The sequence below is a fragment of the Pleurodeles waltl genome, chromosome 6, assembly GCF_031143425.1.
Source record: "Pleurodeles waltl isolate 20211129_DDA chromosome 6, aPleWal1.hap1.20221129, whole genome shotgun sequence".
Lineage (NCBI taxonomy): Eukaryota > Metazoa > Chordata > Amphibia > Caudata > Salamandridae > Pleurodeles > Pleurodeles waltl.
In genome coordinates this window covers 165117285-165143058 of record NC_090445.1, presented here as the reverse complement: position 1 = coordinate 165143058, position 25774 = coordinate 165117285, and the positions used below count along the sequence as shown (strand labels likewise).

The window sequence follows — 25774 nt, the reverse complement described above, 5'->3', positions numbered from 1 at the left end:
TTAAAGGACAGGGTATGTGGGGTGACGAGTAGTAAGGGGAGTGCACTCCCCTCACTGTGCATATATGTTTGCCGGCCACACACACATTAGCAGTAGGCTCTCTCCAGCCCGGCAATACAGTTGCCAGGCTGGAGAGAGCCTGCACAGGCTCCCAGTCTGCCTGGGATGCTGCACTGAGCAGCATCAGGATTGGCCGCAGGGCAGGCTGGGAGCCTGTGCTTGCCTGCAACGACAGAGGAGAGGAGTGGTGAGCAGAGGTAAGTTTGTTTTAAAAAAAACAAAACAAATGTTTTTAGTGTTCCTCCTCCCCTGCGCGTCGCAAATCCCCCCCCCGCCAGTGAACTACGCGAGCATCCACTGTGAACAACATGGCTAAAAACCCTTGGCAAAGCCAATAGTTCTCACAAGAGCGACACCTATTGGCTTTGCCATTGCATGATAAAAGTTTGTTTTTGTGAAGAATGTTTCCTCTGAAGCACGTTGGTATGGCTGTGGTGTAAGACACCTACTCAGTAACGTATATTGCACGTATATCCATATAGTACATGTGACGTGGATTCCCGCTATATCGTACTAGAGGTTCAACATATCAAATCTTGAACTGGTTCCTTGTAATAAGAACTGTACATATTTATATGTATTAACTGTGTACCTTACAGATAGTGTTTTCTGCCCTCCAACCATTCAACAACTTATAACTGCTGATCACACGTTCCTGTCTGTTCGGCCTTTTGAAGCGATTTGTGTATTTTTCAGTTGTGTCAATTGTTGCATTTTTTTCCTGGGCGCTATAAAAACCTGTGAGTGTGTTAAGGCTCATATTGGGTTGTGAAGGTGCGTTGGTGTTGCCATTGTTGGGCTACGTGATGTTTCATAAAGACAAGAAAAGTTATACACCGGTTTCCCTGTGCCATTAACGTGAAGATTATTTACGCGCATGAAGGCTACCGCTTTTTGAGTGTGTAGATTTTTTTTTTTTTTTTTTTTCCATTTTATGTTTTTTTTAGTTTGAGCATAGCAGGGCGCAAGCGCTGCTTTTCTTGCATGTTGGAATGTATGTGGTCTTTTAACCACGCCCATCACTGTCACTTGTTCATGGGCTTGCCCTTCAAAAATCCTTTGTTTTCGTTGGCAAATGTTTTACGTTTGTCCATCCTTAGGGCAGTTTTGTTACTGCCTTGGACATCGCCCCTGTTACATGGATATTTACACATTTACCAATAACTTTGACCTCAAGCAAACTTCTTTTTCCTTTTGTGTTGCTCCGGCTCGCTCACGGTGGCTCTTTGAATTGGCTTGTTTAGATGTACAACGTAACTTACTACGTGCCCACCCCTCTAGTCCTTCAGAAAACATCTTTGCCCATAATACTGACTCTAGCCCATAATATTTTGGAATTTTGAAAATTACATATTTTCAGTTTTTATTAAAACACGTTTCCCTACTTGAAAATTATTGAGCTTTGACCCAACCGGTCTAGCTCTTTCTATTTTTAACATGCTCAGCATTAGGTTTGCATGGCAGGAAGCTGTGTTGGGATTTATTCTCACCTTACTTTATAGTAAATTGTTCTCACCTCTTTGGCAGTCAGAGTGGGTGCTTCAGGATGGAGACAACACCCTCCTGAGAAAAGACGGAATAATCAAAAAGGGTATGTCTGGTTGGTAGTCTTTGGCACATGGTCTACTACTTACCCCAATTTCTGTGGGAAACGGTGAAAAAGATTGTAGACAGTCTTAACTTTTGTTAACTCCATATGGTTGCCATTGAAAATTTTCTTTGACTTTCACAAGCATCTAGCCAACATGAGTATTTATGCAATGCAGCCAAGCGTAATGTAAAGTAACCAATAATCCTTACTATGAACGTGGCTGGCACTGTTGAGACTAAATCAGTCACTTATTAATTAGGTAAGCGCGTTTTAATGCCAAAGCAAATATAAGATTTACTAAAAATAAATAATATTGATGTTCAGTTTGTGATGCAAACCAAATTCATTTTTTTTTTTTTTTTTTTTTTTTACAAGGCTGATAGTTTGGGATATAGTTAGTTACTTCTGCCCGGGAACATTCAAATAACTCTGTCTGCAGAACTTAGAACCTCCCTTTGTATTTATTTTATAATGGTTTGCTGACAGTTTACTAAAAGGGTAATGCGGCTAACCGTAATGTACAGCTCACCTTGGACCAATATATCAGCTTCATAAATGGGAAACCCTTTGCTGAGTAAAAGAACACATGCGTAAGAGTTACCGGCAGGCCTGTCGTTTTGTTGTTGTTAAGAGAAAGTTTAGTACTATGAAGATGTTACATTGTTCCATGGGGAACTGCCTATTACAATTAGCTTATTTGCCCTTTTAGTAGTTTGCAGACAAATATTACTCAATTAAGTACAAATGGTGATTGCATTTTTAGAGCTGTGGTTGAAATTTTGACTGATTTCGCACAGAGCTTCTTCGATTTGCGCAAGTCATTGTCTCTGATTTCCATTAGTCATGTCTCTTACTGCAGCAGCTCTCCTCCCCACCCCGCACTTTGAAGGTGTCCGTCGCTTCACCCACCGTCCCTCTCTGCCCTCCTCTACACGCAGGAGTCTCCTCTGTCTTCTCTCCACTTCCTGGAGCCGCCATCCCCATCTGTACTCTTTGTTTTAATTAGTTTACCGCAAATATGTATTTGCTTTCTCATCTAAAACCTCTCACACACTAAATAATACATTGTTTACTGTCTCACTCTCAACAACATACATACACCATTTCTTACTTTTTCTCTCAATCATAATTAAGAACAAGTAGCAAAAAGTTGCCCACAACTACACTAACTGAGTTAATACAATTTTTAGTTAACAAAACCAAAGTCTGTCTCTCTCTCTCTCTCTCTCTCTCACCACTGTCACTTGCTCTCACACACTGTTCCCACCTCTCTCAAAAAGCTAAAATCAAAACTTCAAATACACTTTAATTCATTTTAAAACTTAACATCACTGAAACACGCATGGTACTCCTCTTCTTAAAGTTGCATGCACACAAACACTATTCCTTTATACGTCTGTTGCATGCCCTACCCTTTTTTCACTCTTTCACACACGCTTTCTACTGCTCTCTTAAAATCATTCACAAATTCATACACAAACTATCACTATCTATCTTCCTATCTATTGTCTGCAAATATATTATTCACATAATACCATTACAAAAATCAACTATCAACATAACACGAACCACACAGAATTCCACAACCAACAATTCCAAAACAAAACGCCTAATTCCACTTCACAATACAACCATCCACTACACTTCAAACTAATAAACATAAATAGAAGACATTGTAATTTATAACATCAATAGCTCTAACTCTTGCAAATGTGAGACCTATTGGTATAGCCAATGCTTGTTTTTTTATAGATAGTGCCAACTCGGCCGGGAGGCGTTGGAGCTCTCTACACCAACAACACTTCATTACACAAGGTCAGATTTAAAAAAAAAAAAAAAAAAAAAAACTTTTTAGGCCTGGAAGGTCATATTATTTGCCCAGAATCATAGCATGTTGAACCTACACCAGAACTAAAACCTGGTTCCCCGGGTCGAAAGTAGTCAGCCCTGGCCCCCCCTCATTCAAGGCAAAGTTCCTATTGATATTTTGTTTTCATTTAGCCAGCTGCAACGGAGTCATCGCTTTTTAATTTAGTTTCTCTTATTTTGCCAAAGCGGCACCGTGTAATAGATCTGCCTACATTTCCTCCTTTTATGTTGACTTTGAAAACAAGAAAAGGTGTTTGAAGGCGATTGGTTGTCTTACCACTGAAAGCATGGAAGTTGGAGCACTACATGTATCTATCAGGATAACTTTAATGGTATTTTTGGGTGTAGCGGGGATTAATAGATTCTCTATTCAGTGTTTTCCTCAACTGGATGCGAAGTTTCTTCCTGCCATTTTGGTTTATGAAAGGTAGCTTGATTATATTCTCATTTATTGTCCTTTGTAATGCCCACGACTAAACGCAACAAAAGTTAATTTGCATTTCTATGTTTATTATTCAACCTAACCCCTATAGGGATTATTAACGCCACCGTCGCTAATAAAGAAAATGTAGTTTTTCCTGTTAGTCAACTTAGCAATGGAATAAATTATAAAAAAAAAAAACCCCACCAACCGGATTTAAGTTTCCAAACGTTTGCTTTGCACCGTTCATTTAGCAGTGGTGAGCCTGGTTTATTCAAAGGATTTTACCACCGTACTTTTTCAAGTTCAATTTATTTGTATTTCTAGTTCCATGTTTGATGTGAGTGGCTTTAGTCTATGTGTATGCTTTAAATTTGAAGCAGTAGCTGAATAATAGTGACGTTTTCATCTATCCTAACTGAGGCATGTTAGTAGCCTCGCTTAATTTCTAAAACAATAAGGGCCAGATGTCGAAAGCATTTTGTATGGTGCAAACTGCGAAAATCGCAGTTTGCGCCATGCAAAATGCCTTTTGCGATGCATTCACAATTTGCGAGTCGGTACCGACTCGCAAATTGTGAATGTGCAACTCGCAAATAGGACAGTGTGTTCCCTTCCTATTTGCCACTCGCATCGCTATGCTAAATTGCTTTGTGACCGCAAATGCGGTCGCAAAGCAATTCGCAGTTACCACCAGTGTCACACTGGTGGTAACCCATTCGCAAAAGGGAAGGGGTCACCATGGGACCCCTTCCCCTTTGTGAATGTTGCCAATAAGGGTTTTTCAGAGCAGGCAGTGGTCCAATGGACCACTGCCTACTCTGAAAAACCGAAACCAAAAGGTTTTGTTGTTTTTTATTTTATTTTGCAACTCGTTTTCCTTTTAAGGAAAACGAGCTGCAAAATAGAATTAAAAAACTGCTTTATTTAAAAAGCAGTCACAGACATGGAGGTCTGCTGACTTCAGCAGGCCACCATCCCTGTGAGTGCAGGGACTCGCTATGGGGTCGCAAAATGCGACCCACCTCATTAATATTAATGAGGTGGGTCTTTGCGACCCCATAGCACCGACTCGCAATTTCCGATTCGCAAAATCGGACTTTGCTACATCTGGCCCTAAGTACCAGGATCCGGCGTCCCAGGGCCTGCGCTACAAATAGCTCTAACTGAATACCAGCACTACGAATATTGGGGAGCTGAATACTAACGCTAGTGGTTTGCGTTTTTATTTTTTTCTAGGACTAGAAATGAGAATATAAACAAGCTACTGCCCAGGTTTATAAATACAACATATTTTTGCTGCTTCCAGAACTATAAAAGTACCAGTCCTGAGATCTTGGTACGTAACAAATGAAGGTGCACAGTTCCGAAGGTGAAGTTCCAATCCGGACCCCTAAGTACAGTTCAGGTCAAGCTAAGCACTTCTGTCAATAGAAGCAAGGGCCCTCGGTCGGGTGCTTTGCATGACATCGACCCTGTTACATGGATAATTGACAATAGGTTTGACTGCGAGCAAACTTCTGTTTCCTTTTCTGTCTCTCCTTCGTGCTTCACGCTGTTGCCATGGCACTTTAAATCAACTCGCTTATGTGAAACTGTTTTACTTTTCGTTTTCAACGTATTTGGCAAGAAAAGTCCGGTTAGGACTTTACAACTCTAATAGCTCTAAGTCGAGCAAATGCGAGACCCATTACACACTGCAAATGCTTGTTTTCTTTGTGTTGAATTGATCTACAAGAGTGCTTGGTTTTTCAGCTGTCTCCCTAATGTACTTCAACTCCCTCTATGTACCTTCCACCTGCCCGTGTGCCACAGTCCATCTGCTTGTTCATCCCTCCTGCGGTTGACTATTTGCTTTCTTCCTTCCTCTGTCCATATGCTTGGCCCCACCCACCCTTTCTCCTTCCTCTGTCCATGTTGCTAGCCTCCACCCGCCATCCCTCCCTCCTTTTGGTTTTGTTTTGCTGTCCACCACCTGACATGCCTCCTTTCTTTGTCTGTATTACGTGCCCAAACCCTGCTGTGTACCTCCTTTCATTGTCTGTTGCTTGCCCAGATTCTCCTTCCATACCTCCTTTCATTATCTGTGTTGCTTCCCCCACCCGCCATCTTTTTCTCTCTCCTTTTGGTGTCTGTGTTGCTTGCCCCCGCTTGACATCCCTTTCTCCTGTTGTCTGTTTTGTTTGCCCTTTCTCATCCTTCCTCCCTGTTTTCGTTCTCAGTCTTGCCTGCTCCCAATCCCCCCCCCCCCTCTCTGTTAGTTGTCTGTGTTGCTTGCCCCCACCTGCCATCCCTCCTTTCATTGTCCGTTTCTTGCCCCCCCCATCATTCCTCGCTCTGTTGTTCATGTTGCCCCCTCCCATCAATCAGCCCTCCCTCTTTTATCTGTGTTGCACCCCCATCCACCACAAAAAGCCATATGATGCGGCCAAGACTGGCTGCTTAGTGGTGCTTTTTTCCCCACACTCTGTCTGTGTTACTCCCCCACATTCCCTCGCTCCCTCCAGAAATATTATTAAAAATAAATAAATAAAAAGTTATGCTTCCATCGTCAGTTGCCTCGTATTCAACATGCCTAAAAACATTGACCAAGCCAATATCTCATGTAGAGGAGATCTATTTGTTTTGCCAGTGCCTGTTCTTCCATTTGGCCTCTCCTGGTCTACCTTCCTTGGAATCTTTCCTTGTGTATTTTAACAAAAGCCCTGTGGAACTATGCAAATATATTTAGTTGATTTCAAAGACACCATGCAATAACGGAGAAGACAAACTGGTAAGTTTACGTAAATTATAAATTCTTGATGCATGAGTCTGTGAAGCAAATCCAATTGAATTCTTGTGCATATTTCAGTTATGTTTGGAATCTTAAAAAGGATCAAGGAAAGTTCTTGTCCACTTGGGAAGGCTTCAGAGGACTCGGATTTTCTCTGTTCTCTCGTATTTCGTTTCCTTAATTTTCATTACTTGACCACCTCTCTGACGTGTTTCCATCCGTTCACTTTTTTAACCATATTGTCTCGGTTTCTCAATTCCAATTGCAGGACCATGGATAACCCAGTGCCCCCTTCGTCGAGTAGCATGATGTCTTGGAAAAAAAGGGTGAAATCTGAGTACATGAGGCTTCGACAACTCAAGCGGTTCCAGTCAAACATGGGGGCCAAGGTAGGGACCTTTGGGTTAACTTTGTTTTTATACCATGTTCGTTTACTCAACTGGTAGGCAGCAGCCTCTTAAACTTTAAAAAATGTAAACTGCGTAAACTTGGAAGGTAGCAAATGGAAATTTCAGCTTTAATAATAATTTTAATAATAAAACTTCTTTCATGTGTATGCCCAGAAAATCTAAAAAATTGGTATCATAATTTTCTTGCAGTACACATAGCAACTTCACATATGGCAAGGTATCACCTAAATATGCACATTCTAATGTTCCCTGTGATTGTGTGAAAGAGGGCATTCGCATTAGAGCAGTGGTCCTTAACCCTTTGAGTTCTGGGACCCAGGGAGATCGTATGGATTTCGGCAGCCCTGTGTCAAACATATTTTGGAGGAACCCTTTCGGAAAAACTATGAACTTACTACTAAGTTATTCAGCTTATTCATGCCCTGTAAAGCCAGGAGACAGGCCATTCCATCTGAAAAACTATTGAGGCCCTGGGCACCAATAGATTTTCAGGGACCCCTGTTTAAACCTAATTAGTGGTACAAATTACACATCTTCAAAATGCAGTTCTCCAAATGGATTCCTGGGTAAGTAAGAAGAACTACATTTAACAGGAAGTCATCCGCTTACATGTTTTAAAAACTGTGGTTGTAAGACAAACGTGAGCACCAGTCAACTCAAAATATTGAAAGGTATTAATTTTTTTTTTTTTAAAGTCCACTTTTTAAAGCAAGATCTGGCATGTATTGCATCCTTGTCGATATCATTTTATGCTTATTGTATGGAGTTTAAAACATCCGAATATGATGCAGTACATTAAATCATGCACACTTAAGCTTTCAACAGCAAAGCTGTGTCTCGGGTCACACTAACTGCACACCGGCTCAGGCATTACACAGGCAAGCTATCCTAAAGTTACACATATGAAGGTTGCAGACTTGAAACCTTTAAACTATGGCTTTTGATCTATTCCTAAGGTTACACAGGCTGTATAAGCTCAGGCTCTAAACAGCAGATCTATTCCACACTATACACAGATCTCCAGACAAGTCTCAGTCCACAATTCTGTCACTTAAGTATATAACAGCAACAACTTCCCTCAAAATATATATATATATATATATATATATATATATATAACAGATTCTGGGCATAATTTAGAGTTTGGCAAATGGGATATTTCATTTCAAACTTGGATTATATCTTGTCACCTTATTACCAGTGCAATGTGCCCTGTGGCATTTGTAGTATGGCACATGGGATATTTACCACGTTTGTGATAGGGTATCCCATGTTCCAGACTCTAAACAAGGCCCCCAGTCTTCTAACAAAACAGTGCTCTCAAAACTGTCTCTTTTCTAACCCAGATATTTCAGACTTAGGACTCCTACTGAAGAAATTGTACAGGCGGAGACATGAAGCATATTACGTACATTTTAAGTTCAGTACATTTTACCAGCTAAGGTCTAAGATAAAAGTACATTATGCTACATACTTCTCACAGGCTGCTGCTTCGTCCATCAAAGGTATATTTTGACGTGCAAGTGTCTTACAGGTTACAGTCTCAAAGAGAAACGAAGACCATATCCTATACTGATATCACAGGCTCAGGCTTCAGACAGGACACCTATACGTTTGGTAGAGATATCTGGGAAGAGTGGCATCTGGCAGGAAAGCTGGTCCCCAGCTTACACCTACTTCTGGCTGTACTTTCTGAAAGCAAAGCTATATTTTAACTACTTGTACAAGAAACACTTAGCGGGCTAGGAGACGTGCTCTCACTTGAATGCAACTCCTTGTAGACTGGACTATTACACACTATTGTGGATTTACAGCGTTTAAAGTATATGTAAATGAATCCATAACACCCCAAAATAACTTAAATTGTAGGCTACTATATTTCAGTTAGCCTTTATTAGAGATCCATGCTTCTGACATTGAGATATAGCTTTGCTGGACTATTGTACACTAACTTATGTATGAAAGACACAACGTGGAAGCAGCTGTGTAAACAACAGTGCAGACAACAGTAGAATAAACCTCTCTTGCACATCCCAGGCATCAGTAGTGTAATGTCAGTCACAAAAATAACAAGCGTCACAGTGCAAGCTTCTCTCAGATACAAATAGCCAAGCACTGAAAGGAAATGTTAGGAAGGCCCCTTCAACACACACAACAGACCATTGAGGACAACAGCACTGCAAGCATTCCTGAAATAAAAAAGATGCACCAATATCTCAAGCATCCCTTACACAGAGCAGGCAACAACAAGTGCAACCTTCTCTCGCACATAGACAAGGTACATCATGGTGAGCAGCAATGAAAGCTACCTTGACGCAGGAGCTAGTTCCTCACATGGACAGATGCAGCTGGTTCTGCACATGGACAGAAACCAAGCAAGCTAACCTCGCACAAAGTGACATACTTATTGGAAGTAGAACAGAGCAAAAGTGCACTAGACTTGCAAGTGGAGTGTGGAATATGCATTGGTGGTAGTTTGGTAAAAGCTTCTAACCTTTGCAAGATGACATTGGAGTTTATTGTAACGTTATGCTTTTATACACAGACGAGGATATGTGGTGAAGGTGTGGATCTTAAAGAAATATTTTTCCATGAACATTTTCGAGACAACTGCAGGGAATATATTTGAGGTATTGTTCAACTCAGTTAAAAATCATTGGTATTGATCTTCTAAAAATTCTCAATATATGCCCATTGACTGCTTTTAAAATAATTCTTTGGATGCAGGTAGTGTCAGTGGAAATTTGGAATTTCCAATTATCAGTCGGACATCTGAATACCTATTTAGTAACACTACAATGGCTGCAATTATGAAAGTACATTGCCTACTGTTATATTTGCTATTCTGCACTGAAGAATAATTTACTCTGTAGAATCTCAATTTTAAAAGCCCATCAAATTGTATTGCTACAAATGAGATATAATAACTAATTAGAGTTCTGACCCTGTTGGTGTAAAACTTTAATTATATACCTGCCAAACACGATAGCCACTTGAACTTGTTTTACCTACAAACATGGGTACTATCGGAAGAAATCCTTTATTTCTACAGACCCATATTGCTGAATGGAACCATTGTATTTAGATAATCTAGCCTACTTTAGCTTGCTTTGAATGGTTACAGTCTTAACCCATTCCATGCTTCCCTACAGTTGATGCTAATTGTTGGCCCTTACTATCCTCATTGTATAAAGTCAGCACTGGAAAACCAAGTGTCAGAATAGCTAGACAGCAAGAAGTGAAGAAAGTAAGAGAACCACCACCAAGAACCACCAGTATGATGTTCTGCTGGCATCAGGAGCTTCTGAACACAACCTGTCAAGGCCCCACAGGCGAGGTTCAACAAATGAATTTGGGAACACAATTCATACTACTACATTGAGGACTGTAGGATTTTAAACTTCAACCAGCCTGTTGCCTTAAAGGTAAATCTATTTTTGCAAAGGCTTCTGTCAGTATGTTGTTAATAATCTTCTACACATAGATACATGTAATTGTTCTATGATGATTCAGATGAACTGTGTTGCCCAAGATCTCTGTTTTTGTCCAGGAGTGGATTACCGGAAAGGTCTCAGTCACTCAATACTTTACTCTTCCTTTTTATGCCTTCCTATTGTGCTCGGGTGTAAGGTTCAGGTTTCTACTCTGTCAAGCAAATGTAATGCAAAACCCTGCCAGGTTTTCAGTATACTGCAAATGATTTGGTCCAGAGACCTCTGAAGTCTGTGTGTTACATAATCACTGTGATAATGAGGGCTCCGGTCTTAACAGGATCTCACTGTGCAAAGACTATAATCACCCGTACCTAGCACTCTGTTGTGCGAGAAGCGATAACACTGCGGAAGGCTTAACTGTGCAATAGGATTCCTCTGATTGGAGCTCTGCTGCTCCCGCCTTTTCCTCTATTCATCTTTCATACGCATATAACCATGCCATGTGCTTATCAACAAACGTTTTAAAGTTCTTACTGATTTCTTATGGTACTCAATACAGAATGAGCTGGCAGCAGCCAGGGTGCCGTTTTCAAGTGTGGGATTTGGTAACACAGCTGTGAAAAAAAATATTGCTACCAATATGTATCGAGGGGGCCCCTCTCAACTGTTTTAACTCAATCTGCCAATTTCAGCCATTGACTTGAGACTTTGTCAATCATGTGTTGTTTCTGCCCCGTGGAGTGTTCAACTCTCACCTAATGCTGTTAGCTGCTTAGGTGTATCCTTCTTCATTTGAGTACTTGCTTTGACCTATACAAGGAACTACTTTACAACTCTTGCCCTCTCGATCGACTCTTTCTGGCTCCTTCCAGTGCATCTTGCTCTAGTGTGCTAACAGCACATGTTTTGCCAGTGATTGTTACAATACAGACACTTTGTGGTAGGAACAGGCAAATTATGTGAAATTCCAAGTCTTAGATGTTGAAAATTCCAATTTTGTATTGTTTGAAAGCAAAGTTCATGTTCAACAACAAGTAGATTTGCTGTTGATCAATGTGCGCTTTCAAAGAATAGTTGTCTTACAAGACAGCTTCCACTAAATTTCAGCCAGAATTCTGAATGCCTACTGACTTGAAATGTAGTAGGATCAAGTGGCCACTCAAAGTTCAAAAGAATTCTGGACAGAAATGCATTCCGGGGCAGCATGGTTTTGAGGTATGGGTGGGGTTCAGCAGCAAACTTGCGACAATGTTATGAAGTTGCACTGTTGCTTTCAATGGACGGCAGACGCACCTTACATGTATATATTCCAGAGCTGTTGCTGGTGGAGCACAGAAAATCCTCAAATGCGACTCTCCTTTTATTGTATTGTTATTTAGAAAATGAATAAAGTATGATTTTAAAAAATATAAAACTTAGAAAACATTTATACCAAATATGCCAACATACCAATCATCAAGGATTGTATTCCAGAAGTCGATCACCCTTACTTTCCAGTCCTATCAGCCAATCACAACCCATTACAGTTAGCCGCATTTGTTGCAAATGACTGATATGTTCGCATATTTGGTATACATTTTTTCTAAGTTTTATATTTTGCCACACAGGAATTTCTGCGTTTAATGGGTCTGGCTGCAGTTTATTAAGGAGTTAAGGTGGGCTTTAGGAGAGGCACATTATAATTGTACATTGTGTGCTTGCAGTTCTGCTTATGTCGAACTGGTAATAAAGAAACCAGGGAGCTTATAACTAGCATACATACAGTGTATCTAGCAGCTTTTCCAAAAATGTATGAGTGCACACCAATGTTGTGGGAGAATAAAGTAAGCTACCTGCAGGGATAAACTTCTAAGTTTCTACAGTGCTGCTTTCAGAATTTGGTACTTTGTGGTTATAGAAAATGCTGAGGTTTTTTTTGCTTCCATCTGTTTAAAAAAAATGTAAGTGCTGATGTTGGGTGTTATGAGGAAAATGACTTCCATTTTAGCTCCTATCTACTACATGAATACTCCTCTATTAATATAGGCTATTTCTGCCTAAATATTTCACGTGTAATTTGTCGGATGCAAGGTCATATGGCCCTCCTTTTTCATAAACACAGATCATTGCAGTATTTCAAGAATTTCAGAGAAAAGGAAAGCACCTCATCTCATAAGCACATAGGTAAGATATGGTGAGGATAGAGCTGCACAAAAGAGAAAAAAATATTTAGACATCAGACTCTGGACATGATTTATAATCCTTTTTGCAGGCTTCAGTCTGACTTGCTCATCTAAAGTTTGAACTTGAACGTCCATCTGTATTTTAGGTCTGCATGAAAGAGTGGAACAAGCCTAAAGTGTAGCAAGGTGTAAATTATACATACATAGATGTTTGCTCAGGTTCACATCAGAGAGCATTTGCAGTGGTGTATCCAAGCAAGGTGTATCAAGTGAGGTCAATATTCACTCTGTCACAGCATGATGGCTATTCACACACTTCTAAATAGATTACCTACACTTTTTCAGCATATCTGAGAAACGCCTGAATGATCCGTGTGTAAGGACTGCAGGAGGCGTGGGACTGTTCATCAGTTTTTGTGGGCTATGGATAGGAAGGGGGAGACTTGTGATAGAACTATATTTGTCTAAGCCAGAGGTCTTCAAACTGGGGGGCGGGCCCCCCTAAGGGGGCCTCAAGTGGTCCCAGGGGGGGGCGCCAGACTCTGGCCAAAAGAAGCATTACACAGACAATAGGCCTTTATTTTAAGCAGAAACATGTAATTGCCCTTTTAAAGAGGCAACAGTACTTAATTGCAATGTTTAAATAAGTCTAGACATATTTAAACATTCCCATCTTTCAAAAATATTTGTGAAAAATTCTGAGGGGGGCCCCAATTACTTATTTTTCAAGTGGAGGGGCGCAGCATTAAAAAGATTGGAGACCCCTGGTCTAAGCAGAGAAGGCATCAAATGGCCATTCTAGTGATATTCTTATTTAACTCGTGCTGCAGACAGTGCATGGGAGACATACATGTCTGTTACAGAAAAGATGTGCATCCAGTTTTGCGATGTCACTGCATAAATTGCAGTGTATCAGTCTGAAAGATTTCCAAATGTGCTCGGTGGGTATAAATCACTACTGTTTCTCGGCATAATTTGCCCCTTTATTAATTTACTTTGAACTCGGAGACTGAGAGAGACCTAGCACACTAATAAAAAATAGTTGACCACCTCTGACGTCTCCTGTCACATGGATCTGATGTGAACAGGCCCTATTAGCAGGAGCCCAAAGGAAGAGCATGATCATCTTTATTAAACTGCTAGCACTCTTCAGCCACGCTCAAACATGATCCCCAGAGAAAAATCTTGCCTAAAAATGCACCAATCTAGAGATTACTGGTAGTACCTGGAAATCCATATACATAGATTTATATTCTTAAGACGTTACTACCTTCACTATATCTGGCTTGCACAAAGGTGCTTCTTTTTGTAATGGTTACCCCCACTTTTGCCTGGTACATGATGTGATTATGACTGAAAATGCACTGGGTTCCTGCTATCCAGGTCCCCAGTGCCAGATCTCTTTCTAAAAACTGACAATTGCTTCCCCAATTGGCAAATCCTTTAGCATCCTCTAAGTCCCTAGTAAATGGTACCCCTGGTACCTAGGGCCTGAGGAACTAATGAGGGTCCCTAAGGGCTAAAGCACAAATTGTGCCATCTCACAAAGCACATGCTAGGCTGCCATTGCAGGCTGCATGTCTTTGTGCAGACAAAAGTGAAAACACGGCATGCCACACATCCCTGTGTGCCATGTCCTCTACCACTGCATGTAGTAGTTGTAAGTCACCCCTGCAGCAGGCCTGACAGCCCTAAGGCAGGGTGCTTAATATTACAGGTGAGGGCATCCTGCATAAGCAGGTATGCCCCTGTTCTGCTCAGTTCCATTACTGCCAGTGCAAGAGATTGGAAATATGAGTTGGAAGTAATGTGACTATTTAGTAATAAAGATCATTATTGACTTATCACAGAAGATCCTGTGACACGACTACAAAGTATGATTAAAGAAACCACCAATGACGCATTGAGAGAAGGTTGGATTTGCAAGAAGGAGTATGAGTTTTTAAATCAAGGTAAAACATGCACTCCTTTTCTTTATATCCTTCCTAAAATCCATAAAGATGTAAATAATCCACCTGGTAGACCAATAATCTCAGCATGTGGATCTATTTTAGAGCCCTTAGCACAATATGTTGGTATGTTTCTGAAACCACTTGTGTGGGTAACTCAGGCATATGTACGAGATTCTATGCATATGATAAACATGCAAGAGGGCAGTGCTTTCGATGAAGAGACACAGATGTTTGTTTCATTAGATATTGAAGCACTATATACGAACATACCTCAAAATGAAGCTTTGGAAGTTATGAGTATATACTTGGATAATAGAGATTTGCCACATAAGGTCCCTACACCTTTTATAATGAACCTGGCTAAATTATGCCTTAAGAGTAATTTTTTACCTTTGGTGAAGACATATATTTACAAATTAAAGGTGTAGCCATGGGCTACAGCTTCGCCCCAGAAATTGCAAATTTGGTGATGGACTACTTTGAAAAGAAATGGATATATGACAGCAATAATCCTTTTTGAAAACAAGTAAAACAATGGTTACGATATATAGATATCTTTATGGTATGGGAGGGTAGCCTGGAGTTACTATCATCCTTCCATAAACGGATTAACCATCTTACCCCTGATTTAAAATTTACGATGTCTTCAGATCTTCGCATTAATTTTTTAGACCTATGGATTGAGTCAAAAGATGGTCAAATTGCAGTTAATCTGTATAAGAAACCTACAGATAGAAACATGTTATTACATTTCTCTAGTAATCATCCGCACAATTTGAAAGAAAATTTGCCTTACTGTCAATTTCTGCAGATCCGCAGAAATTGTACAAATAAAGAGGATTACTTTGAAAATGCAGAAAATTTGGTATTCGGATTAATAGATAGAGGGTATCCTAAGAAACTAGTGAAGGGAGCATGCAAGCGAGCTTGGTATACCCCGTGGGAGTTTGTACTAACCCCAAGAGATAAGAAAAAGGAAGTCCCCTTGACATGCGTCTTAACCTATAATCCAAAAGCTAAACGGATTAGGTCTATTATTGAAAAAAAATAGAAAATATTGCATCCATTAGGAATAAAAAAAATAAAAAAATCATTTAGAAGAGGACGCAATATACGTGATGCACTGGTACATGCCTCCTTCACTGATCATGTGAAGAAAAAGAAAGATCTGTGGGGAATGTTAGATTTACCCCCTCTAATTGGTCACTTTAAATGTAATAACTGTATGGCATGTAAATACACAGAGAATACGAAGAACATCGAAGTGAATGGTAAAATACACCAACAGCTTTGCTTCTCAAATTGCAATACAAGAAATGTAATTTATTGTATCAAATCAAATGTCTGTGTATGCTGACTTTTACATAGGACCGACCAAGCAACCAGTGAAGGCGTGTATTTTGCAACACATGTCTAGGATTAGATGTGAAGTACGAAGTGCACCAATGGTTGAACATTATATAGAAAAAGGCCATAAAGACGACGATATAAGGTGGTCAACTTTATATGTGGCAGAAAAAGCAAAAACAGCAAATGAGTGTACCTCCGTTCTGGCTAGAATGGAGGCACGACTAATTGAAAAATACGGTACGGCTAGAAGAGGTCTGAATGACCTTAATGAGATGTGGGCATTAACAAAGGATTAATACTAATGAAAAATCAGGGGTTGGTTTTACTCCAGCCCATTTAAATGTTTTTTTATTTTTATTTTTTAATTTTTTTTTTTTTTTTTTTTTTTTTAAATTCAGGCTCCAATTTTTTTCAGGTTCTAATTTTCTCAAGTTCTGTTTGTCTACATTTGAATCAAAGAAAAGGTAAAATTGCAGAGTTGCAGTTTATAGCTGCAATAACAACATGTTAAGATGGCCGACACGTTAATGGACGCGAGAGCAGCATACAAAAGGAAGTGGTCCTTTTTCCGTTTTCTTTGCTGATAGCTGGAGTTATAGCACATGCGTGGATCAACTGACAGGTGATTCGAACGGTCATAGCGGTGAAATCGGCAGCAAAAGTGCACATACGGGGAGGGCTCTCATAAAAAAAAAACTGAGTGGTATTTGTAAGTAAACGTTAGTATTTTTATACGTCCCGCATGTATCATGACTTACAATGATTTTGAATATTTCAACGATGCTTGCAGAAAAAGAAAACAGATTGAAGTAACGGCGTTTGCCGTCAGTAAAAAGCACCATGAAAATGTATTCTATGCTTTGAAGACCAGGTTAGCTTTGGGTCTTGGTGCATGGGTTAAAAATCCAGAAAATTTAAAATAAAGAAGAGTGCAAGGATAAGCTTGATACACTAAAGAGGTGTGCTGGCACATACATATAGTGGCATATTGCATGTATTCATTAACTTTGGCACTTCATTAAAAATGTACATCATTGCAGTAGAATAGATACTAAATAAGCATGATTTAAGGGGTACACCACAAATTTCTTAGTGGTATGGTGTTTTTGTGTTTGCATGTATGGCTTAGGATGGCAAAACACGTGGAACAGAGGCTATGGTGAACAGGGTTTTTAGTAGCCCTGGTGGAAATGATTGTCACATGACTCTGATTTTGTTGATGATTTTGTTGATTAGTGAGTAATATATTGTTAAATTGTATATGTAGGCACTGTCTTTGATGTCCTGTACAGGCCAGAAAATTCAACGGCCAAAACATGTCGACAACGTTTATGAGGAGTGTGTTTGGAATTCTGGAGTAATGAGATAATGAAAATGGGACTGTACCGCATATAAGTACCAGGAACAAAGGACATAGAAAAGGGAATACTAAATATCATTAGTATATAAGGGTAGTAGCGGTGAAGATGCCGCACCTCCGTATCGTTACAACTCGTATAAAACAACAAAGTCAATGAAGTGAGAAATTGGTGGCAATTGGTCGGGTGCCCTACTACCCTAATGGGCACAGAGAGTTGTGTAACAAGATACACAATGACAATAAATGCAAAGTGACCAAGGCACACAGAGATTTAGAGTCCAGAAACGTTTTAGGAAAAAGTATCCCTGGTAGTGTGAATCCAGAAGCGGAGAGAAAAGCGATGATTCCGGGTTGGTGTTGAACAGTGTCTTTATTCATAGGCAAAGTTTGTCGTAGGTTTGTATCGTCTTGCAGAAAACAGCCAACACGTGTTTCATCACACAAGTGACTTTATCAAGGCTGCAAAACAGTAATCAATACAGAATGGTATGTAAAGTTGTCCGAAGGAAATAGGCCTATGTTGTGTCAACAAAAAAAATATTGTGCCCATGATCCGCTTCAGATAAGTGCTTGAACATGCACACGCAAGCGAGTGGAGAAGCAAAAGGCAAGCCGATCAAGTGAAACCGTGTAATCCCAATTGGCTATGTTGTGAAAGAAAAAGAGATGACAAGTGAGTTAAAACCAGAAGACGCCTAGTCATGAGCACATAGTAGTTAAATTGGTACTAGATATACATAAAAAGTGAAACACGTAGAGCAAATGCGCTAGAGTGCAGAAGTACACAAACGTGAGATGGTAGAGAAAAGAGGTGCCCAGTAGAAGACTCCAGTTAAGGGAAAAGAACCGCTATGTAGGGTGGAGAAGGAGGCGTGATAAAGGGGATTAATCATAAGAACATACCTGGGCCCGTCCGGCCAAGGAAAAAGTATCAGCAAACCGATGTGAAGGTAAGTTGGTAGTATACACTGAACCTGGCAAAGGTGAGTGTTTAATGGTCCAGTGGTCGTAAATAGAGATGTAGAGGCCCTGATAAGCCTCCAGTCGAGACCCTATATAAGCGAGAGAGTCTGTAGTGAGAAAAAAGTCCTGGGGTCGTGAACAAAAACCGCCTGTAAAAAAGGCACAAGGGAAAACCCAGAGGGTGTGGAGGCCCAGATTTGAGGGGCTTCGAAAATGCGTATGGGATCGTAGATAATAAGGTCGTGAAATTAAAATAAAGGTGAGGTAGTGGTCTAAAATCGAGGCCAGTTAGCGCCATTGTGGTGCAAGATTATCCGTATAGAGTAAATATGCCAAAAAGGAAATGGAGCAAACTCGGTTAAAAGAGCCTACTCCAAAGGATGGTATCTTAAGGGAACATGAGCAGCTAAATGGGTGTGGGCGCTCATTTATGTGTGATTCGCTTTATGAAAGAAGCACGCTCAAACGGCGTTATTTAAAGAGATGTGTTTTCCCTTTGTTAAAAAAATAATATACAGACAACGAGGCTTACAAGTAAGTTGGAGGGACACAGATGTCCCGTGTGCAGTATATAGCGTCTAGTGAAAGTCACAAAAATACCTGTTCAGTATTCGGGGAGCACCTAATCCGTCCGATGGAGCGCGTCTAGGGTCTGAGAGCCCCGCGCTTCCTTAGTAAGTAGTCCACCTGCAGCAACATGGAAAAGAGACTATGCTGTAGAACGGCATTGGCGTAGATATCAAAAGCGAAGGAAAAGAGGCGGCCATTTTGTAGAGGTTAGGTGGGAGTGAAGAGCAGGAACGAAGAGGTGGGGAAAGAACGAGAGCCGAGAGGTGTAAATAGCTTAGATCGAACAGATTACTGTGAGCTACTTCTAGGTAAAGAGGAACGTGAAATGATGAAGCATGCTGGTGAATATAGAATGTAGAGACGTGTTTGCAAGTGTACCCCAAGATGGTAGTAAAACATTGCAAAAATTGGAATAAATAAAGGATAGTATTATTGAAAAAAGCTATGAGTCCAAAATGGGCGCAAGACATAACATGTAGTAGTAACGTCCAAACGTGGAACATGGTTCCTCAGTGGCGTATATAACGCAGTATATACAGTGCATATTGTAAAGTTAAAAGAAATGGTCAGACAACAAAGGAGTAATGGTAAATATCATTACCTCAGAGTATAATACTGCTTGCCACAAAGGTTTAGCAGCTCGTGAATTGAATGATTTCAGTGTAAGAGGCTTCCTTGAATATTGTTTTAGTATATTGTGTGTTAAATGTTAGATGTGTTTTGATGATTTGTGTATGAGTAATTGTTTGTATACATGGTTTGTGATTGAGTCATAGTTTTGTCATGTTTTATATAATTGGTGAGAGCTAGACAAAGAGAGACAAAAATTTATAAATAATTGTAATGGCAAAGATAGAAAATGTTTTTCAGTGATTGATTGATTTTTTTTTTTCCACTTAGGATAGTCACAAATATATATTTATCCCCTCTGTACATTTATAATTTGGAGTGCAAGAGACCAGAGCAGCCATTTTAAACCATGGACTGGACACTGGTAAAAACGAGTTCCCCAGCTACATGATGCCTTCACTGAAAATAGGGATGTTTGGTATCAAACATCACGTATTGATAAACCCACACTGATGCCAGTGATGGATTTATCAATGCATGCACCCAGAGGGCACCCTAGAGGTGCCCCCCTGAAAACCTACCAGCTCTGGTGTGCTTGCTGACTAGTTTCTGCAAGCCTACCACCCAATACACTGTTCTGATCTCCTAGGCTGAGAGCCTTCTACTCTCAGGAGGCCCAGAACAAAACCCTGCCCGGGCAAAGGGTGTAACACCTCCTTCCAAAGGATGACGTGCTGATTAGCCTCCCTAAGGCCGCAAGCCCCAAAGGGCTGCCGCCTTTGAAATGCATTCTGGCTTTCCCTCACATTAGAGAAAGCCGAACCCTATAGTCACCTCGACACGCAAGAAAATTAGCTTTTCATGGAGGCATGCCACCCTCAGGCTAGTACCACCCCTAAGGTGACCTAATCTGAGGTTAACAGAATTTTTCAGAGGTAGCCATCTTTGTGATGGCATACCTAAGAATTCTGGGACAGTGATATGCCCACTTCCCGCAGGGTCAACAGCCCATTGGCTTCTACCCTACATGCCCCTAACTCCCTTAAATTGAGAATTTAGGGGATCCTCTGGTACCTGAGAAACCGATCCTGACGACCTAAGACCAAGGACACTGCAGAGCCGCAAAATCAGAGAGGAGGGAAAAGCAGCTGACCTTGTACCAACCCCGCCGACTTGTCTACATCCCTCATCAAAAACTGCATCAAAGTCCACTCGTCCAGCAGCTGTTAACTTCAGAAACCCGAGAGGACTGTCTGCCTTCAATAAAGAACCAAGACCTCCTGTGAACAGCTGACCTGTTCTCCTAAAAACGCCAAAGAAAGGACTCTGAGGCCTCAGGAATCACCAAAACCTGACACCTGAAGCCACCACCGCACCCATCCCCTCAGATCCAAGTTGAAGTGGTCCACTGGTGTCAACAAGGTCCCCCAGCACTCCAGAGTTCAAATCCACTGTGGTTTCACCCCTTCTGGAAACCCCAATGACGCCTGCAGTCTCTGCATGCATGCCCCTTCTACCACGACCACTCCAGTAAGAAAAACCAGACACCTGTAGACCCTGGGCCGTGGAGAGGAAGACCAAAGGTGTCCCTCTGTGTCCCCCCCGAGCATTGTGAGGCCTGAACCCCGCTGTTGGTTTATCCAGACTGGCTTAATAGCCTGCAGCCTTTTCCCGCAGAGACCAATCCCTATTGAAACACATTGGGTTCCCGATGCGGTTTTACACCCTGCACCCTGCTGCCCCCATGCTGCTGGTGCTGTACTGGTGGTGCTGCTTTGGACATTGCCCACCACTCACCTTAACTCCTGGAGATTGGTCCTGCAAGTCGTACTATACCCGTTTGCAGAACTTATTCTTCCTTCCATAGGATAACATTGCAGAACTTTGGGTCTTGGTGCATGGGTTAAAAAGCCAGAAAATTTAAAATAAAGAAGAGTGCAAGGATAAGCTTGATACACTAAAGAGGTGTGCTGGCACACACATATTGTGGCATATTGCATGTATTCATTAACTTTGGCACTTCATTAAAAACGTACATCATTGTAGTATAATAGATACTAAATAAGCATGATTTGAGGGGTGCAGAAGGGTGGGCCCCTGAAACTCTACACAGTTAAAGGGTGAGTATCTGGGTAAAAACTAGGATTCCAAAAAGGCTTGCTGTCATGACTACAAAACTCTTGAACACCGAACTGGAGACCTTAACTGTCCCAAAAAAAGAATGCCTCCAGTGCATCTGCAGTAAATGAGGTGGTAAGTCTCTAGATGGCATTCCAGGTAGACCCTGACAAGTCTAATTTCAGAGGGTGCGGTGGCTGTAGCTGCCCTGGCTGTCTGGCCCAGGAATCTGGAGAGGTACGGACAACAGCTTCCTATCAATGGGGTTAGATTTGAGACACTGAGAGACATTGGTACCAGTGTCACCATGGTGACTGAGCAACTGGTGTCCTCAAACAATACTTGACTGATGAGACATACACAGTCCTCAACGCTAATAATTGGGCTAAGGTACATCCCATGGCAGTGGTGTCCTTAGAATGATGAGGGGTTAATGGCCCAAAGAAGGTGGTGATATATCCTGCAATTCGTGTACAGTGTCTGCTAGGCAATGATGTGGAGTCCTCCGCATGGGCTCAGGAGATGCTGGGTATACCTGAAAGGATGTGTGTGAAAACCAGAGCACAGTGCAGAGCCCAGAGTAAACAAGAAGAGGTGGAGCCTGGGATAGTGGCCCAACCTTCCAAGAGAAAGGGCAAGAAGACTACGAAACCATCTTCTAAACAGATCCCAGATCAGGTCCCCTTTCCTCAGGGAGTAGACCTGTCAGCCACAGAGGGAAAATATCCCCAGAAGCTTGGGCCTTATCAGACAGATTTCTTGGGCCCAGGGAAACCCTCTAGGGAAGATCTGAGCCAAGGGCAGAAGACCTGCCCCACTCTTGAAAGCCTGAGACAGCAAGCTGATCAGGAAACTGGAAATGTCGGTGGCTCCCACAGGACCTATTGGGAGGAGGGACTCCTGTACACTGAGGCAAAATACCCCAAACCTGATGTCTCTAGGAGAGTGGTAGTGCCTCAACAATATGAAGTTTATCCTCACATTGGCCCATGACATCTCTGCAGTTGGGCATCTTGGCCAGACCAAAATGTGGAGTAGCTTGGTGAACCAATTCTACTTGCCAAGCATGTCCCAGAAGGTGAAGGAGTTTTGAAACTCCTGTGCTACCTGTCCAGCCAGTGGCAAGACAGGTGGCCACCCAATGGCCCCCTTAATTCCACTTCCAGTGGTTGGGTTTCCTTTTGAAAGGGTAGAGATTGACATTGTCGGTCCCTTTGACCCTACAACTGCATCAGGAAACAGATTTATACTGGTAGTATTGGATCATGGTAACAGGAATCCTGAGACAATTCCCATAAGGACTACTACTGCTCCTGCAGTAGCTAGGGCCCTCATTGGTATCCTCTACAAGAGTGGCTTTCCATAGGAGGTTGTGTCAGACAGACTTCCCTAAAATACATATGGACAGAATGTGGAGTGACCTATAAGTTCACTACTCCATACCACCCCCAAACCAATGGTCTTTGTGGGAGATTCAACAAGACTGTGAAAGGCATAATTGGGTGACTCCCCGAATAACTCAGAAGGAAATGGGATGTCTTACTACCATGCCTCCTTTTCGCCTACAGGGAAGTGCCATGTAAGAGATTAGGGTTTCCCCCCCGTGAACTTCTGTTTGGCCATCCTCTAAGGGGACTATTGTGTCTAGTAAGGGAAGGCTGGAAGAGGCTTCCCAAAGATCCCAAACAGGACATTGTCGATTATGCGCTTGGCCTTCGCTCCAGAATGGCTGAGTGTATGAAGAAAGCAACTACAAATGCTGAGGCCAGCCAAGAGCTCCAGTATCTCTGGTATGACCCAAAGGCTGCCCTGGTGGAGTTCCAACCAGGGCAGAACAAGACAAATGGAGTGGACCCTACCCTATCCTGGAAAGATAAGGGGAACTCGCCCATCTGGTAGACTTTGGATCTTGTGGGAGCTCAAGAGGACCCTGCAAGATTCAAAGTCAATCCATTCATGGTAATCGCCTTCGGCTGTATCACGAGAGGTCTGAAATTACCATGCTCAGATGAAAATCAGGAAGCAGAGAGTGAGCCTCTCCCTGACCTCCTCTCCAACATCCCTAAAGATAGGTCAGTAACAGGAGTGATCTCTTCAGACACCCTCTCTGACCAAAAGCAGACTGGCTGCAGGCAAGTTCTGCATCAGTATGCTGAGCTCTTGTCTCAGACACCTAGTCATACCAACTGGTGTACACATTATGTGGACACTGTGGACAGCCTATCTGTCAAAAACAAAATATACATGCAGTCTGATCATGTCAAAGAGAGCATCAAAAATGTGGTCTGCAAGATGCTGGAATTGCGAGTCATTGAACCCTCTGAGAGCCCCCGGGCCAGCCCAGTTGTCTTAGACCCCAAACCTCACACCCAGGGTGGGAAGCAAGAGATGAGGTTTTGTGTAGCTATAGGGGCCTCAATGCAGTGATGTACACTCCATTCCTAGAGTTGAAAACTTAATTGACAGGTTAAGGGCAGCCAGGTATCTCACTAGTTTTGATCTGACATAAGGGCACTGGCAGTTCTGACCCCTGGAGCCAAAGAAAAATTAATATTCTCTACACCAGATGGGCATTATCAGTTTACCGTTATGTTCACCAACCTTTGGCATTCTTTAGTTCAAAGTCCTTCTTCAGTTGGAATCCTTTAGGGCAGCTTATCTTGATGGTATTGCTGTTTTTAGTTCCACCTGTTAGGATCACCTGATCCACCTTGGTAAGGTCCTTGAGGCTCTGAGAAGTGCAGGCCTCACTATCTAGGCAAGCAAGAGCCAGATAGGGCAGGGCACAGTTGTATACTTGCGCCTCCTTATAGGTCGAGGCCAAGTTCAAGCGCTACAAACCAAGATCCAGACAATTCTGGACTGGGTAGCTCCAACCACCCGGACCCAAGTCAGGGCTTTCCTTGGCATGACTGGGTACTACAGGAGGTTATCGGTCAAGTGTGGCTCCCCTCACAAAACTGACCTTCAAAAAGATGTCAAAGAAAGTGAACTGGACAGTGAGCAGTCAAACAGTTTTTGACACTCTGAAGGAAACAGCGACCTCAGCACCCATCCTGAATGCTCCAGGTTATACAAAGCAGGTCATAGTGAAGACAGATGCCTCTGAACATGGGATAGGAGTAGTTCTATCCCAAACTAGTGATGATGGCTATGACCAACCTGTTGCCTTTTATTAGCAGGAGGTTACTCCCCCAGAGAGCAGCGTTGGAGTGACATTGAGAGGGAAGCCTTTTCTGTGGTTTGGTACTTGAAGAAGCTGAGACCATACTTGTTTGGCTGTCACTTCACTGTTCAAACTGACCACAGGCCTCTCAGACCGCTAATGCAAATGAAAGGTGAAAACCTCAAACTCTTAAGGTGGTCCATCTATTTACAGGAAATGGACTTTACAGTGGAACACAACCCTGGGACTGACCATGCCAATGCAAATTACCTTTCTAGGATCTTCCGCTTAGAATATGAAGACTCTCTTTGCAAAGGTTAGTTTCATCCTCCTTTGTTTGGGCATTGGGTGGGGGTGGTAATCATGTAAGGAAAGTGCTTCTCTTTGTCATGGTTACCCCTACTTTTTGCCTGGTACATGATGTGATTTCGACTGAAAGTGCACTGGGTTCTTACTAACCAGGGTCCCAGTGCCAGATCTCTTTCCCAAAACTGTACAATTGTTTCCCAAACTGGCAAATCCTTTAGCACCCTCTGCAAGTTCATAGTAAATGGTACCCCAGGTACCTAGGGCCTGAGGTACTAAAGAGGGTCCCCAAGGGCTGAAGCATGAGCTGTGCCACCCTAGGGGACCTTTTAGACCTGTCACCTCTTGGCGTATTTTCCCCTGTCCTTTTGCTTGTGATCTCCTGGTTTTTGATCCCCTGATGAATTTCGTTTTTGCTAGCTTCAGGACTCTGGACACTTTACCACTGCTGACCAGTGATAGAGTGCAAGTGTTCCCTGTGTAAATTGTATTGGGGATTGGTTTTTCCATGATTGGTATATGTGATTTACTAGTAAATCCCTAGTATAGTTCACTGTGTGTGCCCAGGGCCTGTAAATCAAATGCTACTATTGGGCCTGCAGCACTAATCATGCTACCCACATGAGTATCTCTGTAAACATGTCTCAGACCTGCCACTGCAGTGTATGTGGGGGTAGTTTTACACTGTCATTTTGACAA

General features: G+C 41.9%; 1 protein-coding gene and 1 long non-coding RNA gene across 5 annotated transcripts in view; one reads left to right on the top strand and one right to left on the bottom strand.

Moving 5' to 3' along the window:
- Positions 1-18996, bottom strand: part of LOC138299463 (uncharacterized) — a 58051-nt gene extending 39055 nt beyond the window's left edge. Inside the window, exon 1 of the long non-coding RNA XR_011204756.1 lies at positions 18946-18996. This is a non-coding gene — a long non-coding RNA (uncharacterized lncRNA). The remainder of the gene's footprint in view (positions 1-18945) is intronic.
- The window catches only part of EZH1 (enhancer of zeste 1 polycomb repressive complex 2 subunit), a 205650-nt gene that overhangs the window by 32623 nt on the left and 147253 nt on the right, over positions 1-25774 (top strand). For all 4 annotated transcript variants that reach the window (XM_069237723.1, XM_069237725.1, XM_069237722.1 and 1 more), the window contains exon 2: positions 6983-7103. In XM_069237723.1, the coding sequence (XP_069093824.1) occupies positions 6983-7103 (121 nt within the window). The remainder of the gene's footprint in view (positions 1-6982; positions 7104-25774) is intronic.